This window comes from Pseudorasbora parva, chromosome 19 (genome assembly GCF_024679245.1).
Source record: "Pseudorasbora parva isolate DD20220531a chromosome 19, ASM2467924v1, whole genome shotgun sequence".
NCBI classification, from domain to species: Eukaryota; Metazoa; Chordata; class Actinopteri; order Cypriniformes; family Gobionidae; genus Pseudorasbora; species Pseudorasbora parva.
Window position 1 is genome coordinate 23,193,135 of NC_090190.1, and position 17,927 is coordinate 23,211,061.

Sequence of the window (17,927 nt, forward strand, 5' to 3'; positions counted from 1 at the left end):
ATTATCACTATTGCCTCAATGCTGTATAGTGTCTTTTTGAGTGGATTGCAGCAACAGCCATTAAGAATGTCTTTGATTGGACCTCTTGACTATGCCTAGCGTTTCATGGAGTTAGGAGCTAGTTTGTGCTAAAATGCTTTGTGAAATACTCTTAGAGCAAAAATGTAGGACTGACATGCCCATTATTTTTTAAGAGTTTCTCCTAAATCGCCAAGTTAGAAGTTACTTTTATCCTTAAGATATTTTGTGAATACAGCCCCAGATAGAGAAAGCTCAGGCTTTGGATGTGGCCTTAAGGTGCTTAGTAATTCTTCAGTTGTTGATCACTTGGGAATGAGAGTGAGTTAGTTTAATTTGGATGCGTCACAATCGGGAATCATCTTTGCATCGTCCATTTAATTCCAGCATTAATGTCTAGTAAATATTGGGGAAATTGGTATTAAGGCAAGATTCAAACCTGCACCATCCATCAAACCATTGCCATATGTCACATCCCAACACAAAGGAAAACTAGTGCGAGTGCTAGTGATGTTACGCCTGATACCGAGGCTTCGAAGCGTGTGTCTAGAACGTCAGGCACCTCTCATCGGAGCTCCGTATCGAGGCACTGATGACGTTCGAAGCCTCGTTTGAGTGCAGCAGTTCGAGAATGGGTTCACTTTTGGAGGGATGCTTCGACTATATGACGTGTCAAACTACACAAGCACTACCACCCTCTCTCAAGTCCACCCAGAACTCCATTTCCCTCTGTTAAACAAAAGTACTCCACAGTTACAAAATTATGAAACACTAAGCATAAATACATGAATGATTATAGAGGTGTATATATATATATATATATATATATATATATATATATATATATATATATATATATATATATATATATATATATATATATATATATATATATATATATATATATAGGGGGTTAGGGGTAGTTAAACAGACATGTAGGCCTACTGAATTAGAGCCGATAAAAGTGAGTGGTCCAACATCGTTGGTCGTAAAAAGTGGGTGGGTCTTGTCTATATATATAAAATCAACTTTTGCATTGACCAGCAGGTTTCTAGTGTGCATTCACACAGGCATGTGTCACCATATCCACACTTCACTCCTCTTCAGCTCAACTATCCTTGTTAAATATTGTAACCTCTAATTTATTGCTTGATTTAGTAAGAGTTTTGTGTATTTAAGTTGCAGAATCAATAATTCAGACATTTTAAATATGAAAACCACCTTTTGGCATGCATGGGAACATTAATATGATTAAATCAAGCATTACATTAACAGACCTTGTACAGCTACATTCATAGATGTTTTAATAAGACAGTTTTGTCTCACAAAGCATTTATCCATTAGTGTTTCAGAACAGTTTTCTTTAGAACAAACTCCCAAACAGCTCAATATGTGATGTAATCAAATATTTCTGACTCCTGATAAATAATCGCATCATTATATTTCTTATCTCCATATATTGCTCATAAACTTTCTGAGTTTGATTAAACTTTCATTTACCCTGAGGTGTTTTTTTTTTGTTTTTTTTGCTGCACGGGTCAGTAGCCTTAACTCGTCCATCTTTGCAAAGGCATGTATTTATCTGAGCAATTATGATGTGACGACCGCACCAGGTCCGAGTTTGCCCGCAGTGCTCGAAGCCCAATTATAGCAACAACACAAATATTGACTCACAGAATACCACGCTTCAGCATAATTAAATGGAAGATCACACTTTTAAATGGAAGTATATGGAAAATTAATAAGAAGAGGCCACCAGCAAAATGGAATAAAGATTTTTGCTTATTTATGCATTTTTATTTACATTGTGTCAGGTAGCACATTTTTGCAGGAGGCGCATTCTCATGCAAATGCATTGAGAAGAAACTCTCAGAGGTCAAGTGAAAACCTCCCCATGTGAAAATGAACACGACTCATAATGAATGCTCTCCATTTATCATTTTCTGTTGGTTTATTCATATGTTTTGTACACTGATAGAGCTTGTTTGTGTTTGATGTGTTTGGTTAATTGGAAACAACATCAAGAACTGAAGTTAATTAATGAATGAATTCTGCAAGTAATGTTAAATTACTGGTAGTTCAGCATGCTTGCAGAAAGAGACCGAGAGAGTTAATGAGAAATGAGAAGGAGGGATGTAAAAACTCTGCTGCTTTAAGCGTTTCCAAGCGTCTCTATAGAGATGGGAAATGGATGTGAAGATTTTTGGTTAGATTCCAAAATATTCTGGACATCTACATATTTTTACTACTAGTCAGTGTTTACCTTATCTCACCAAATGTCACACAGCATCAGCAGTGTCTGATGTTACTGGTAAGTTCAGTGATAAGTTCCGTCATGGCCCATTTGTTTAGTACGGCGCTTGGTGAAATGTTCCCCAACAAATATTGTTAACATAACTAATGCTTATCTTTAAATGCATAAACAACATTTACAGTTTTATTAGTTTGAGCATTTGGTTTGTCACTTGAATTTCAATGGTTTCATGCTCTGCAGCCAATATATACCAATCAGGCATAACATAATGACCTAACATTGGGTTGGTCCCACGTTTGCTGCCAAAACAGCCTTGACCCGTTGAGGCATGTACTCCACTAGACCACTGGTGTGCTTTGGTAACTGGCATCAAGATGTTAGCAGCAGATCCTTGAGGTCCTGTAAGTTGCGAGGTGGGGCCTTCATAGATCTGACTTGTTTGTTCAGCACATCCCACACATGCTCGATTGGATTGAGATCTGGGGAGTGTGGAGGCCATGTCAACACCTCAAACTCGTTGAGGTGCTTCTCAAACCATTCCTGAACCATTTTTGCTTGGTTGCAGGGCGCATTATCCTGCTGAAAGATGCCACAACCACAATACTGTTTCCATGAAAGGGTGTACATGGTCTGCAACAATTCTTAAGTAGGTGGTACTTGTCACAGTAATATCCATGTGGATGGTAGGACACAAGGTTTCCTAGCAGAACATTGTCCAAAGCATCACACTGCCTCCGCCGGCTTGCCTTCTTCCAGTAGTGCATCCTGGTGCCATGTGTCCCCAAGTAAGCGACGCACACGCAGATGGCCATCCACATGATATAAAAGAAAACTGGATTCATTTGACCAGGCCACCATCTTCCATTGCTCCGTGGTCTAGTTCTGATGCTCACGTGCTCACTGTTGGTGCTTTAGGCGATGGAGTATCTGCATCTGACTGATCCACGACCATGCAGCCCCATACACAACAAACTGCGATGCACTGTGTATTCTGACACCGTTCTATCAGAACCAGCATTAACTTATAAAGCAGTAGCTCGTCTTTTTGATTGGACCACATGGGCCAGCCTTCGCACCACACGTGCATCAGTTAGCCCTGGCCACCCATGACCCTGTCGCTGGTTCACCACGATTCCTTCATTGGACCACTTTTGATAGATACTGACAGCTGTAGACCAGGAACACCCCTCAAGAGCTGCAATTTTGGAGATGCTTTGACCCAGTCATCTAGACATCACAATTTGGCCCTTATCAAACTTGCTCAAAAACACTTTCTAATTTTTCCTGCTTCTAACAAATTAACTTTGAGAACAAAATATTCACATTCTGCCTAATACATCCCACACACTAACATGTGCCATGATACAGAGATAATCAGTGTTATTCACATTTCACCTCATAATGTTATGCCTGATTGGTGTATATTATTATTATTAGTAGTAGTACTGGTAATAAGTACATGCAAACATAACTGTAAAATAAATTGCTACTATTTTTCCATGCTGTCGGTGACAAGGGTTCTGTTTACACTAGCATTAGGATATGTTTTGGTTGATCAGATCACAAGTGGACAACACTAAATACATGTGTAAAAAAAAGTCCAAAACATTTGGAGCTCGTCCACTTCTGACCACTTCCAGAGGTAGTCGAAAACACATTCGACCGGATTGCTTTCATACTGTAGACTCTCACTGATTAACGCGTATAAATTATGATAATGTGCAAGCCAGGCAGGATTTAAACTTTGTTGGCTGGAATCCCGAATTTGGATTGAAGATGAAAAACATACCACGCACAGTGTTCTCTCATCATTCCTGATTTCTAACACACCCTCACAACATTCGGCGTGGTCTTACGCTTGTCAGAGCAGAAACGAAAGCTGCTGCTCTCTGTGTGTTTTTCCATCTTCTCCATTCACATTCATGTGCATATTGCGCTGAGCTTATTTCGTCCATCAGATTGAAAGGTCTGAAAAAACCCACACATTAAACCACCCTCCCCTTGAAAAAAATGTGGTTAAATCGTGGTTATTGTGGTTTGTCAAGTAGTTAAAAGTGGACAAAAGAGACGGATTTAAACACCAGGTGTAAACAGCATAGGCGGATTAACCATATGGGCAATTGGGTATGTGCCCAGGGGAACCACGTCCAGGGGAGGCTCAACAATTTTTTTTTTTTTTAATTTCCGGTAAGACAAGCGATGCATTCTGAAATGTCTATATAGCCATAGAACATTAAAACGTTCTAAATTCCCTAAATGTTTTATTGAACGTTTTCCCCTGCCTAAGTCAGCGGATACGTGATCTATTACCGAATTTGTTTCGACGCTCAGATTCTGGGAGCTGTGCTGTGTAGGGCTACTCACGTCCTTTCAACCGGAATGAAACTGTCTACTCAATGTGCTCATGGATGTTAGAATCCACATTGTACTTTGCATCTGCTGGAAATCAAGGAAGGGGCAGAGTTTAAAATCCTCAGCAAATCCTCACAAAACTATATAGTTAAGAAATGTTATTGCAAAAAAGACCATGCACTCATTGTTGCATTTAGGAAAACTTCGAAAGATAGGCTGTTGGTTGGGATTGTCTTAGACCTTGCCATGTTTTTAGTAGTTTTTCAATTGTCAAGATTTAGTTAACTTTTTTTCTAATGATATGTTGCATTCTTTCTCCAAATTCATCTCTAGTCTTAAAGTAAAAATGATGGCTATAATTATACCTACAGGAGTTGGCTTCGCTAGTTATACAGTGTTTCATTATGCTGCATACTTGTTCATATATCAGCTTCGAACAGATTAGGCCTACATCTATAACAGCTGGGTTCAAGCTATTAATAATATATCAGAGTACACTGTAAAAAGTAGTAACCTTGATCTGTAAGATTTTTTTTTTCTATTTGAGGTAAATCACAGGAAAAAAAAATCTGTTATAATACAAGTTTATTATTATAAAATAATAATAATAATAGGCTAATAATGATATGTAATTTAAATTATCACATGAAACACATTTAGGTGTAACTGTAGGTGTCATTGCCCAGGGGCACCAAAGGGTCTTAGTCCACCACTGGTAAACAGGAATGTGTGTGGAATGTGTGTTTTTTTATTTATTTATTTTTTTTTATTGAACCAATTCCACACAATTCCATTCTCTCTCTGCATAAGGAAATCATATTTCCTTAACTTCCATCAACACTGTCTAAGATTCTGCGTTTGAATACTGGAAGCCACACGTCCTATCATAACACTCCCTATTACATAAGTTTCCCCAACTTCGATAGTTGCTGAGCCATAATGAGATGATTTCAGCCTGTAGCCATGTTGAATGCCTGGTTGAAAGTTAGATCCCTTTCTATTTCTCAAACATTAAGTCTACCATCAAGTGTTCTCTCTTTCTCTCTCCTTTTTGCCCTATTTTCTTCCACACCATGTGTTGGTAAAGAAGACAAATTGTCTGTTGTGCCCTCTACCGCTGCTCTAAGATATGAGATTGGTCTGTGGGCTTCAAGAACATCAAACTTTCCTCCCTTATAGTCTATAGAGGTGTCGTTGTTTTGCCTCCACCTGTTCCACCTTCATCTAAGCTGTGTCTTAAACTATTTTTAGTAAGATGGATCTGAGCATACTCTGATTGTTTTCTTTCTTTTCCTGCAGTCCCAGGAGGAATTGCCCCTGAATCTTTAACCTTCACCCCATTGGACGATATGATCTTTCTGAAGTGGGAGGAGCCTTTGGAGCCCAATGGTCTGATCACACAATATGAGGTAATGTGTTCTTTAGAAAGCACCGTACATGGAAACATCTATCTTACAATTAGACTTAGTATGTAATAATTACCAAAAGTGTGTCAGATTTACAGTTGTATTGTGCACAGTTTATGCTGCCTTTGATACGTTGGGGTGAATACTATTGTAGTGTAGCTGTTATGCAGAATCACATGAACGTTTCAGCACTCTAGTCTCATGGTTTATGCAGTATGTAGGCATAAGTACATAGTTTCAATGCTAATGTGCCTTATGGATATATTGACAGCATCTAAAACGTGAATGTGACATATATAATTCAACTTTGTTAATAAGCATAATTCTATACACTGCCGATTATAAGCGCAGAACTTTATTCTTAACATATTTCTTCATGAATGTTCAGGGATCACGGTCCTTCAAATGTTGTGAATGCGTGATGATGTGAGATGCTTGTCAGCGACAGTTTTGGTTTAAAGTTTTTAACTACTAAAAATAAATGACACGCACTGTGGTCAACTTAAGAAGCCTCTTGTAATTTACTGCAATTTAATCACAACATTACAATTATTAAATATTTTCAGCTACAGAAATATAAGATATTTATTAATTAATTAAACCCTCTGGTGGTCATTGGTAATTTGAACATTTTATATTTCTTTTTTTGTTTTTTATAATTTTTAACTTCATTGAAATGGTACAAAACTTGGCAATGGTTTTGGCACTTGCTACGTGAAAAAATAAATAAATAAAAATAAAATCATGGACAAAACTGGAAATCCTGGAAAATCCTGGAAAAAACTACCACATTGAAAAAGAACGGGAGAAAAATCTTGTGGTACTACGGCCAAACAAAATCTTACTGAATGCTCAGTTTTGGAGATATCAAGCTCAAATTTGGAAAACATATTTTTTTAGATTTATTGCTTTGATTTTATTGCAGTTTTAGCATTAAATATGTTTTTGAGAACATATATTTCATATTAAGATTGAAAGTAATATTTTGTGCATTTTTCATAACAATAAGCATACAATTCTATAACTTTGTTTAACGCTTTTTTTCACTTCATTAATCATTTGTCATATTTAAAAAGAGATCAAACTTAAGTTAACATTTATATCTTTAATTTTCAGTTCTATGCTCAAAAAGTGAATAAATAAATAATGAATACAGCATACATATAATTTAGTACCATAAAATCCCCTAAAAATACAAACTATTAAATAAAAAACATTACTAAACAAAAATATAGTACCTTCATTTAATTTAAATAAAATAAAAAAAAATGTCTGACACTCAAAGAGCACCAGAGGGTTAATAGTGGTTGAACCATACTTTATATACAAATGCATAGAAATTCACATGAAATCATGTTGGTTTCAGAAATGGGCGTATGATCCATTTCATTGTTTTTTTTGTTTTGTTTTTTTTAGGGTTTGTTTTATCCCTCATACTCCCTCCTAATCAGTAAGCCATTAGTGTGTGTAAACTCTCTCCACCCTTCACAGAGTCTAGGTGTTCTTATGCTAATCATGTTGTAGTTTATTCTCCAGGCTTCAATTAGTTGAGGAACAAACATAATTGCTTTTTTGCCTTGCAGAGACTGTCGGATGGGGCAATTGTGTTCAAGACTAAGTGCTTTAGTCTGGTAATATTTCACTGCTTCGGCCCACTTCAATTACCTTAGCTGTCAGCATTTACACATGTAAGCTTCAGCTTACTCTCAACGCTCTTTTGGGATTGGCATGTGTAGCTTTATGTTCACCGTGCTATTAGTAGTTGTTGATGGGCAAAATTATATTGATGAATTTGGTAATGATTGTGGTTGATTTGCTGTACCATCTTTATAATAATAAGTAGTTGCAAAATGGAGCATATCATTTCTGAAGTTGTTGGATCTTGAGAGGAACAATGACATTTCTCTGTTATTCAATTAACACTTCAAGGTAGTTGTTTTCAGTTCTGTCAAACACTTCTGCATCAAAGTGAAACAGCCCCTGACTCTGATGTGTAATATGTGCAATAAAACCACAGTACTTCAGATCACACATATGTTTGCTCTGAAGTAAGGTTAAACAAGCTTTCTTGTGAGTACTTTTGCAATAAGTTTTGCTTTAATTAAGCAAGATAAATGAGTCACTCTTTGTAGGTGGCTCCTCCGACTTTAAAATTAATGTTATATGAGTAGTCCAAAGTGAGGGTGGTAGTGGAGCAGTTTCAACAGATTATTCAAACAGCTTGTAATGAAGACTGCAATTTCAAATATGGGCGTTTCAGCACACCATTTATCTATGGAGATGCCACCCAAGTCTGGAATTCACGGTCTTATTTTGACTTCTGAGACAGAAATATTTAAGTAGTCTAAAAAAAGTACATTTGTATTCGTATTTTTTCATATGAAACATGTAGAGGTAGAATTTGTGAAGTATCTTGCTTGTGTAAACATGAGTCATTTTATATAAGCTTTTAAAGCTTCATATCTAGACTAATCGATTTAATTGAAAAAAAAAAAGATGACCCTGTGTGATATCACTATCATGGAACAAAAAAATAATAATTACAAACATTGGACATACAGACGTAATCTATACAAGAATATATGTAGCTCTATACATATCAAATCAGACAACTGAATTGTTGCTTTATGACTTTTAATCAGAGGAGTTATCTAGTTATGGGTCTACTGCAGTTAAAATGTCATCTTATTGTTAGAGTATGACACCGTATAATGACAGGTTTAGAAACATGTTATTCTTTGAGTCATTGTCATTAGAACCATATAAGTTTACCAAATTCATTTATAGACTCAATTGGAAACTCTGGATGAAAACATATCTGCCTGCTGAGCTGCATTTTATATGAAATATATTAAATGGTTTATCCACCTTTTGCATGGAAGAAAATGGAGCCGCAATATATCACTGGGGAGTAAATGAGTCTGAAATATTATGTCTGACTGTACATGGATGTTTAGGTCTTGAAATGGCTTGCTTTAACTTAACGAGTTTCTTCATAACCTTAACATTCCATGAATGCGACCAATTTTGTTATATTCAAAGAATCTTTGAAGCTTAAAGCATGCTTTCGAAAAAGACAATGTTTTGTTGTGGATCAAGTGAAGCATACACATTAGTAGCGGCAGTCAGACTATAAGACTGCATCACAGGGATTCATCAACACTGTTCCTCCACCGTAAGGTATTACATCATTTTCTCTGGGCTCACTGTCTCTTATCATCTTTTAGATCAGCTACCAGAGCATCGAATCGTCAGATCCCAGCATCAATGTTCCTGGCCCACGGCGCACTGTCTCCAAACTGAAGAACGAGACATATCACATGTTCTCTGGACTTCACCCTGGTACCACATACCTGGTGTCTGTTCGCGCCCGCACCGCTAAGGGCTTTGGCCAGACTGCCCTAACTGAAATCACTACCAATATCTCAGGTGAGGAAATATGAATTGCCACATGGAATTGTGTGATATGAGCCATGTTAGAAAACCAATTTTTTTTTAGCTGTCTCTTTCTGAATCTGAAGTACTTAATTATAAGTTTTCCACTAGAACCTAGATGGGCTTTGGTTTTATCACTGGAATGAATGTGGGATGCCTGCAAGGGCCTTTTAATTGGTTCAGGATTTATTCAGACTTTATTTTGACTTTATTAGACATAATCTCAGCTAGGGAAAAGCCTAGCTCTCTTTTGGTGAGTTTGACTCTCTGAACAGCAGAAATATTGATACCAAGGTTTACTTAGGCTTAAGTCGACAAACCGAGGGGAGAACAGTGTAAACTGAAAGGAAAATGGTAGACCCTTTAACTCTTTCCCCACCAGCATTTAATCACATTATTTTTCATATGCATCTGCTTACATATGATCGCTTGTTTTACTTTGTCTTCCTCACGTGTGTTTTGACCAGGAGATTCTGTACTCATTCAGGAGATGTGTAATAGCGCCCACTAGCATCAAAATAAAATAAAAAAATAAAAACAGAGAAATGTCTCGGTTACATATGTAACCCTCCTTTCCCTGAAGGAAGGAAACAGAGAAATTACGTCAAGACTGAAGAAATGGGGATTTCGCTTATAAAGCCAGTTGCCATCGATCTCAATCCAAACGATCCAATGACATGAAAATGTCATGGGTCTGCAGAATTTGCATAATGCAACTCCACCCCACCACGTGGGTATAAACTGCATTGCATTGTAGTCACGCATTTATGTTACCTGCTGAGGAGCCGAGGCCAACCGCCCTGGCCATACCAGCGGTACAGCGGATGTGGCATGGGGACGTAACATTTCCTTTCCCTTCCTTCAGGGAATGAGGGTTACATTCCGATTTACGTCAGTACCGACAAAATGAGGGTCCCAATCTAATCACGCCACAGTGGCTGTCATCCAGCATCCTGGGCTGACTTGAGCATCCTGCCTCGGAATTGAACATGACGAGGGGCTGGCTAAGCTACCAAGGTACACTGGGAAGCATATCCCACTGGGAGAAATGCAACACAGTGCCTGCCCGTAGGGAGCAGGCTCACTGGCTCACTGGGGAAACGCATACTTGCATGGGCACTAGTGCATCCATGCCGAGGGTCCCCTCGGTCAGAGAATAGTATCAGCGGCAATGGGAGGAGTCGTGGGAGGCAAACAAAACTATCTGTGCGCCGCCAAACTGGTCCCAAATCAGCTGAACCACCGGAAGAGGCTGAAGCCGCGACAGCAAGTCGGCCGCACGGTTCAGGTCCCCGAGAATGTAGATGGCACGAAGCGACCTTAGATGCGTATGACTCCATAATAAGAGGTGACGGGCGAGTTGTGACATCTGGCGGGAGCGTAGACCACCCTGTTGTTTGATGTGCTCTAGCCAGGCCCCCTGAAACTGAACCAACGGGGTCATGCGAGATACATGTGTAACCTCCGTGGGGCAGTGAAGTGGAATGACCGGCTCAGACGCAGGAGGCATAGAAGCGGCCCAAGTTGTGGGCGAGGTCGAATTCCGCGCCCTGCAAGTGGAGAACGGGAGGCGGAGCGTCCTGCGGGGTTCTCGAGTGGCAAGGGGCTGGCGACAGAGGGGGACTGAGAGTGGCGAGGCACTGAGGCGGCAAACACTGCCAGTTGCGCCCTCTTGGGGCTCGGAGGTGAATAATTCAGTTCTCTCTTTAACCAACAATAGGGTCCTGCTGGCCTTTTGTTGGAGGCCAGCAGCGGGGAATTGTTATTTTTTTTAAACAAAAGATTCTCCTCCGGCCCTTCTCCAGGGGAAGGAGTGGTCCTGTCACCATCTCCTTGAAGAGAACAAAGTTCACCTCCGAGCAGCCTGTCTCAGGACTGCCGTTTAGCTGGCTTCAGGGCTGAGACTTCCTTCCTGCGGGCACCTCCGTGCTTCTGGTGAAGACTGCTGCTGTGGCCGATCGGGAGGGGTGGGTGCCGCAGGAGGGCGACATCTTTAAAAAGACATGCCATGTGCAGCTCTTTTAGAGAGGAGTTTTACTCAAGCAGAATGCTGAGACATCCAGGGAGAACACACGGACTTGTACAGACCATTGCACAGATCGACAGGAATGCAGAACTCACTGGAATGCGCTTAGACTCTGTGGAGACACTTGTCTTGAAGAGATATTCACTTTATGAAGGCAAGTAGAACTCAGCTCCGAAGCAGAAACATAAATGCATGACTGCAATGCAACGCCGTTTAAACCCACTCGGTGGGGCCGAGTAGCATTATGCAAATTCTGCAGACCCATGACATTTTCATTTTATTGGATCGTTTGATTGAGATTGAAGGCAGCTGGCTTTCTAAGCGAAACCCCCATTTTGTCAGTACTGACGTAACTCGGAGCGTACTGACTGAAAGGGAACCCGTAAAATTGTGTGTTTGGAAGGGTAGCGTTTTCACACAAATAACAGATAATTACGTGTTTGGCTGGGAAACAGTTAAACCAAAAATGTAAATACCTTTTACGGGTGGTGAAAGTCTCTGGCTTTGAATTTGATAGCTCAGTAAACTGATCATTAAAGAGAATCTGATTATTCTTCAATCCCTTCACAATCCCTTATAAAAAAATAAAATAAAAAAAAAACCTTGAAAGGTGAAATGAAATTTAAATGATTTACTTCATCACTCCAAACATTTTGGATCTGCTCATTTGTTACCATGGGCTATCAAGCTCCAAAAAAATCAACCAAGTAAGTACCAAGACACTACAGCCCTTTTTTTGTTTTTTGTACCGGTTAATTTTAAGATTAAGATTTTGGAATATTTTGCTTCCATTACAGTCTTCTTTCAGACTAGTGGGAAGACAATATCTAGAAGACACATTTAAGTGTTTATTATATAGGCTTACACTTTATCTATTTGTGTCTGTAGATTTAATTTAGCACATATCTTTTAAGCTACCCCCCCCCCCCCCACACACACACACAAAATACAGGTTTGCTCATAAATCAGTCACCTGATTTATATAGTATTTTATTCCTAAAACATTGCGAGTTAAGTGTGTGTGTGTGTGTGTGTGTGTGTGTGTGTGTGTGTGTGTGTGTGTGTGTGTGTGTGCGTTCGTGCGTGCGTGCATGCGTGTGTGCTGTTTCTCGCTGTTGACAGTATGTTCTGATTTATGGCATGATTAAAAGAAATATACAAAATTCTCTTTAACTTTAATATGTCAACAAAATTAAATAATTTGGACCATGGCATAATCCAATTTCCAATTTCAGCTCTGGAAATGTAATTAGATAATGGAACATTTACATATTTACACATAACATTTTAGAAATCTTATAATACAAAACAACGGACCATATGCACAGAAGTTCTTAAGAACTTCTGAAATGATATAAGTCAGCTGAAAAACTTACAGTCAAATGTCACTTGTTGGAGTGTCAGTGTCTTAAATGTCCTGAGGTAGCTTCATCAGCATCAATGGTGTAATAGTTAGTTCATAATCAGAATACAGTCACTTAAATAGTCAGGCCGATAGCATTAATTTAGTAATTCAGACATAAAATCACATAAAAAGACACATCCCTCAGTGTTCCTGCAAGATTCAATTCGATCATCAGTTTACACACACACACACACACACAAACACACACACACACACACACGCGCGCGCGCGCACACACAGCTGTAGACATGAGCAAAACTTTTTCTATTTGTGTTTTTTTGAGGTTTGTTCCAATAAACATGTCAATTGCAACATCCCCCGGTCCTCTTATAAAACAGATCTAACACTAGCAATGCCTCTCATTCTTTGTAGATTTTCTGCTTGTTTTGGTATGCTGAAGGCTGAGACATTGACCCGTTTCCCTGTACTAGCACACTAATTGACTTCCAATAATAAGCAGAAATGGGAGCAGGAGGTCTGTTCTACACTCACCCCTCAAGAGACTTTATAAAGGACTGTGGATCGCTCTCATCCGCCTCCATTACTGTGTTTCATGGCCCTTGTGTGGTGTGCTCTGTCGGGTGGGTTTTTGTTCTCTTTGGAGCCAGGGATTTAAGTCAGTGGAAAACCAAGACTAATTTGAAAGATTTTTGTGTGTGTTAGAGTTGCTGGGTGTGTGGGAGTGTGTCATTAAAAAAAATAGATCAAAAATGAAACTTCTGTTGTTATTTTGTCATCCTTATGTCATTCTAAATCTGTATTTTAAGTCTTTGTTTACTGATAATATTCCCCTTCAGTGAGCTGTTTACTGAGAAACCCTGCAATAGCAACATGGAGTCAGATCATTCAGTGGAATTTGCAGACCGATTTTTCACTGGTCCATATCTCAGATCACACACGTCTTTTATACTGGCACCAAAATAATATATATATATATATATATAGTTTTTTTTAACCCACATCTGAGACATTTTAGATAATATTTGATCTTTCTTCACCCCACAGCACCTGCATTTGATTATGAAGACGTCCCCTCTCCGCTGAGTGAATCTGAGAGCACCATAACAGTCCTGCTGCGTCCAGCCTTGGGGCGAGGAGCACCTGTTAGGTAATAAACCAGATATAATGTGATAAAAGGTTTTGTTTTTGTTTTTTGCTAAAAATATATATTTAAAATTGACAAGGCTGTTGGTAGACTTGTTCAATGACAACAATCCAGGTGTCCAAACACTAAATGCATATTAGCCACAAATATGTAATGTTTCTATGTCAACTTGATTGACATAGAAACTATAGCCCTGTTTCCACCTGAATTACCAAAAAATATGTCCCTCAAACCTGTTGCTGTCTCCATTTCCATCACAGTTGTCTGGCTATCACCAGACCAAGCTCAATTTAAAATTGAACATTGGTCTGGGGAGTCTGCTATGTATTTTCTACTGCACAAAAGGTGTGATCAATGAGCATTATTCAAATGACTCTGTATGCAATTGGATAGTCTTTCAACCAATCAGAGGACAAGAGGCAACGACCCATCGCTTCTCTACCCGTCATCATATTAAACCTGCCAATAGCGCGTCAGATGGATAAGATAGTCTGTAATTGGTTCCTGCAAAAGTGTAACAAAAGCCGTAGAAATGTATGTACAGGTTTCCAGACTGAGTTGCTGGTTGAAATCAAATTGACGGCAGATCAGGCTGGGTTTACCCTGTCCACCATAGTGTTCTAAAATACCATGAAGATTAGTCCGGTGGCATAGGACTGCGCAGGAATTTCTGTTTCAGGAGTTTCCCACTCCATTTTGTCCTCCACATTTAAGCTTAATAAGTCTGAACCTCATCAACCGTCCATCAGACTTTTGAAAGTAGTGATTGAAATTAAATGCTGCGGAGTTGACCGATAAAAAATGCTCTGTGAACTCAACTAATCAGGATGTTCAGCGTCCAAGTCCCACCCCCGAAAGTTCCAGAACTTTAAAAAAGTACTACCATGTGAGCAGGGCCGAAATTCTAAGGTAAAAATTATAGGTAATTGCACATACATTAAACTCCTTTAATGGCAAGCTAAATGGCTTTCTATAGTTTTGTGCTTGGCTTTGATTTGCTTTTAAATCATGTAGCAAATATACTATTATATGAGCCTTCTTATACTGTGATGTTGTCTATTTAGCATTATTTAGCTATTGTTTCATTAAGCACATAAGACTATGGTTATGTCAAGGACTGCAAAACTGTCCAGAACAGTTCAGGGTTTAAAGACCGTTTTATCTTCCTGTTCAGCACCTACCATGTGGTTGTGGTAGAGGAGGACAGCTCCAGACAGGTGAGGCGGAGGGAGTTGGGTCACATGGAGTGTTTCCCTGCTCCTTCCTCCCATGGAGAGACTCCAGTAGGAGGAGGAGGGGCAAGTGGTGCACCCCCTCATTACTACACTGCCGAACTCCCACCCAGCAGTTTGCCAGAGGCTACACCCTTCACTGTGGGGGACAACCACACCTACAACGGCTACTGGAACACCCCTCTTGACCCCAGCAAGAATTATCTTATCTACTTCCAGGCCTCCAGTAACTTCAGAGGGGTGAGTGATCACATCTGCAAAGTAAATACTCATAAGGAACTCATGTATGTATGTATGTATGTATGCATGCATGTATGCATGTATATTGGGAAAAAGTTTAGTGCAGCTGGTTTATTTCAAATATCCTGTCATGAAGAGAGAAGGCATTGTCTTTTAACAATTCATTACCACTAAACATTACATCGTTGACAATCCCATCAGATTTTAGCAAATGTATAAGCAGGGTTTGAAATTAACTTTTTCAGTCACTGACCAATTTGGCTACAACATTTGTACATTTTGTGGCTACTACAGCCACACTTTACTATAAGGTTTCATTAGTTAACATGAACTAATAATGAACTGCAATTCTACAACATTTATTAATCTTTGTTCATTTTTAGCACATACTAATACATTATCCAAAGTTGTATTTGTTAACATTAGTTAACGCACTGTTGTGTAACATGAACAAAAAATGAACAGTTATATTTTTATTAACTAACATTAACAAAGATTAAGCAATATAAGGGTCTGCTTCGTTGTTTTTTGTTTTTTTACTGGGGTTAGTTATCCCAGATATCACCACATTATTATTATTATTTTTTAATGTTTGTTATCTTTACTATTGCTTCAATGCCAGTGTGCAGCATTATTCGTTACCTAGTGACGTGTATGTTCAAGTAAGCCAGAAATGTGCAGATTCTGCACAATACACTGCATGAGTATTTGCGGTAAATCTTTGCAGATTTGAGTCAAAAAGATAAGTAAACTGCCAGATTGGCTGGTGATCTGACAGCCTTAACACTACAGTTTAGCTTTACCCACATTTGGCGGGTTGGTGGGTGTTAACTTTAAACCCTGTGTATGAGCAAGCATTAAGTTTTGTTGGAACTTGTAAGATAATTCTACAATGTTGGATCTACAAAATAATCGAGGCTAGGGTATAGTCGCAATAATACGTTTAGGATCCCTTTGAAAGTGTTTATTTCTGCATTGCTTACTCTAAACAAGTTGTCTGATCTAAGACACAATCTGAATAACTGATGTACTTTTCAGAATTGTATTGAAGATATTGAGTGATCATTGACAGGTCAGGCTGGAAAAAGTAAGTCAACCTCTATGTTGCAACAAAAAGCTATATTTGGAGTCAATTAGGGAGATTAGGTGGAAGTATGGGTTGCCCAGGCCTATAAAGGCACACAATATGTGGTACTGACAAATCTGTTATTCTCAAGATTGTCAGTGTGTCCCAATCCCAAATGCTTTCACGGGACCTTAAAAACACATTATAGAGATGTACAATGCTGTACACTAAAAGGCTATTAAAATATTGCTAAAGACTTGGATATTCACAAAATCACGGTGAGATACCCTGACTACAAATGAAGAGAATGCTGGATCGGTGATACTCTGCCCAGCAGGCATCCGAAAATCACTCAACAGATAATCCAGAAAGAGAGAAAGAACCCAAGGATAACAGCAGAAAAGCAAAATCTCTACAAACAGAATAAAGCAAAATGAAAACAGTATATCTGGTCTACTCTTTGAATAGGAAACTGGAGTGTGTTGCATATCAATTTTTTGTTTCATTATTGTGGCGGTCCTGAAACTTTAGCTATACTACAATAATGTTGCAATAATGATTTAATAGGGGGGTTACATTCTAGTCATGAATATTGAAATGTAGGGATCTTATAGAAGAGCCCTGCAAACTGTAAAACACCCGGTTCATTCTGAGATTTCCTGCGCATCATCATATATCAACGTTTCTCAGCACAGTTGGTGTCACTTAGATAAATAACTTGATATGACTACCTTGGTTCTGTACTTGACCCCAGAGGCATCTTTTCTGCCCTTTGCCATGGATGTAGAAGCTTCAGCCACCAGGAAATTGCTTTTGCTGACATTTTACAGTTGCTTCGCTTACATTGCCGCAAGAAGATGCCAGTGTCTTATTTCCTTCATTGAATGTCTATCAATGACTGACCATTTATCAGTGTGTTCGGGAGTGCAAACAATGCACCTTTTCTTTGTATTGACATGTAAGAGTCTTTAACAAGATGTCATTGACCCTTTGTTAAGATCCATTTGATCTGAATCATATAAGTGTCAGCCCCTTTTGACCATATCCAGTTTGTAGTAGGAAAGGGCTATTTCTCTCAGTTCGTTTTAAAAGAGCTTTAACAGTTGAATGGGTCACCTTCTCTTTCTTCTTTAGTGTGCTTTTGGACCAGGTCTTATTCAGGTATATTCATCTATTTAACTCTTTGCAAGGCAACACATAATATCCTCTTCAGTTTACCAGCTCTTTGAGACTACACTGATGGTTCTTTCATTGTATTCTCATCAGACCATTTTTTCATTCGATTTTCTCGATAGCACGAGCTCATCTCATATATCTCACTTCTCTTGGGAGTTCAGAGAGTTTCCTGCATTGAACACAGCTCCCTGATGCATGTCATATATACAACA

General features: G+C 38.9%; 1 protein-coding gene across 3 annotated transcripts in view; it reads left to right on the forward strand.

The window, feature by feature from the left end:
* ptprua (protein tyrosine phosphatase receptor type Ua) overlaps positions 1 to 17,927 on the forward strand; it is a 353,612-nt gene that overhangs the window by 244,737 nt on the left and 90,948 nt on the right. For all 3 annotated transcript variants that reach the window (XM_067426694.1, XM_067426695.1, XM_067426696.1), the window contains exons 9-12: positions 5,924 to 6,033; positions 9,258 to 9,459; positions 13,902 to 14,004; positions 15,176 to 15,473. In XM_067426694.1, coding sequence (XP_067282795.1) covers positions 5,924 to 6,033; positions 9,258 to 9,459; positions 13,902 to 14,004; positions 15,176 to 15,473 — 713 coding nt within the window. The remainder of the gene's footprint in view (positions 1 to 5,923; positions 6,034 to 9,257; positions 9,460 to 13,901; positions 14,005 to 15,175; positions 15,474 to 17,927) is intronic.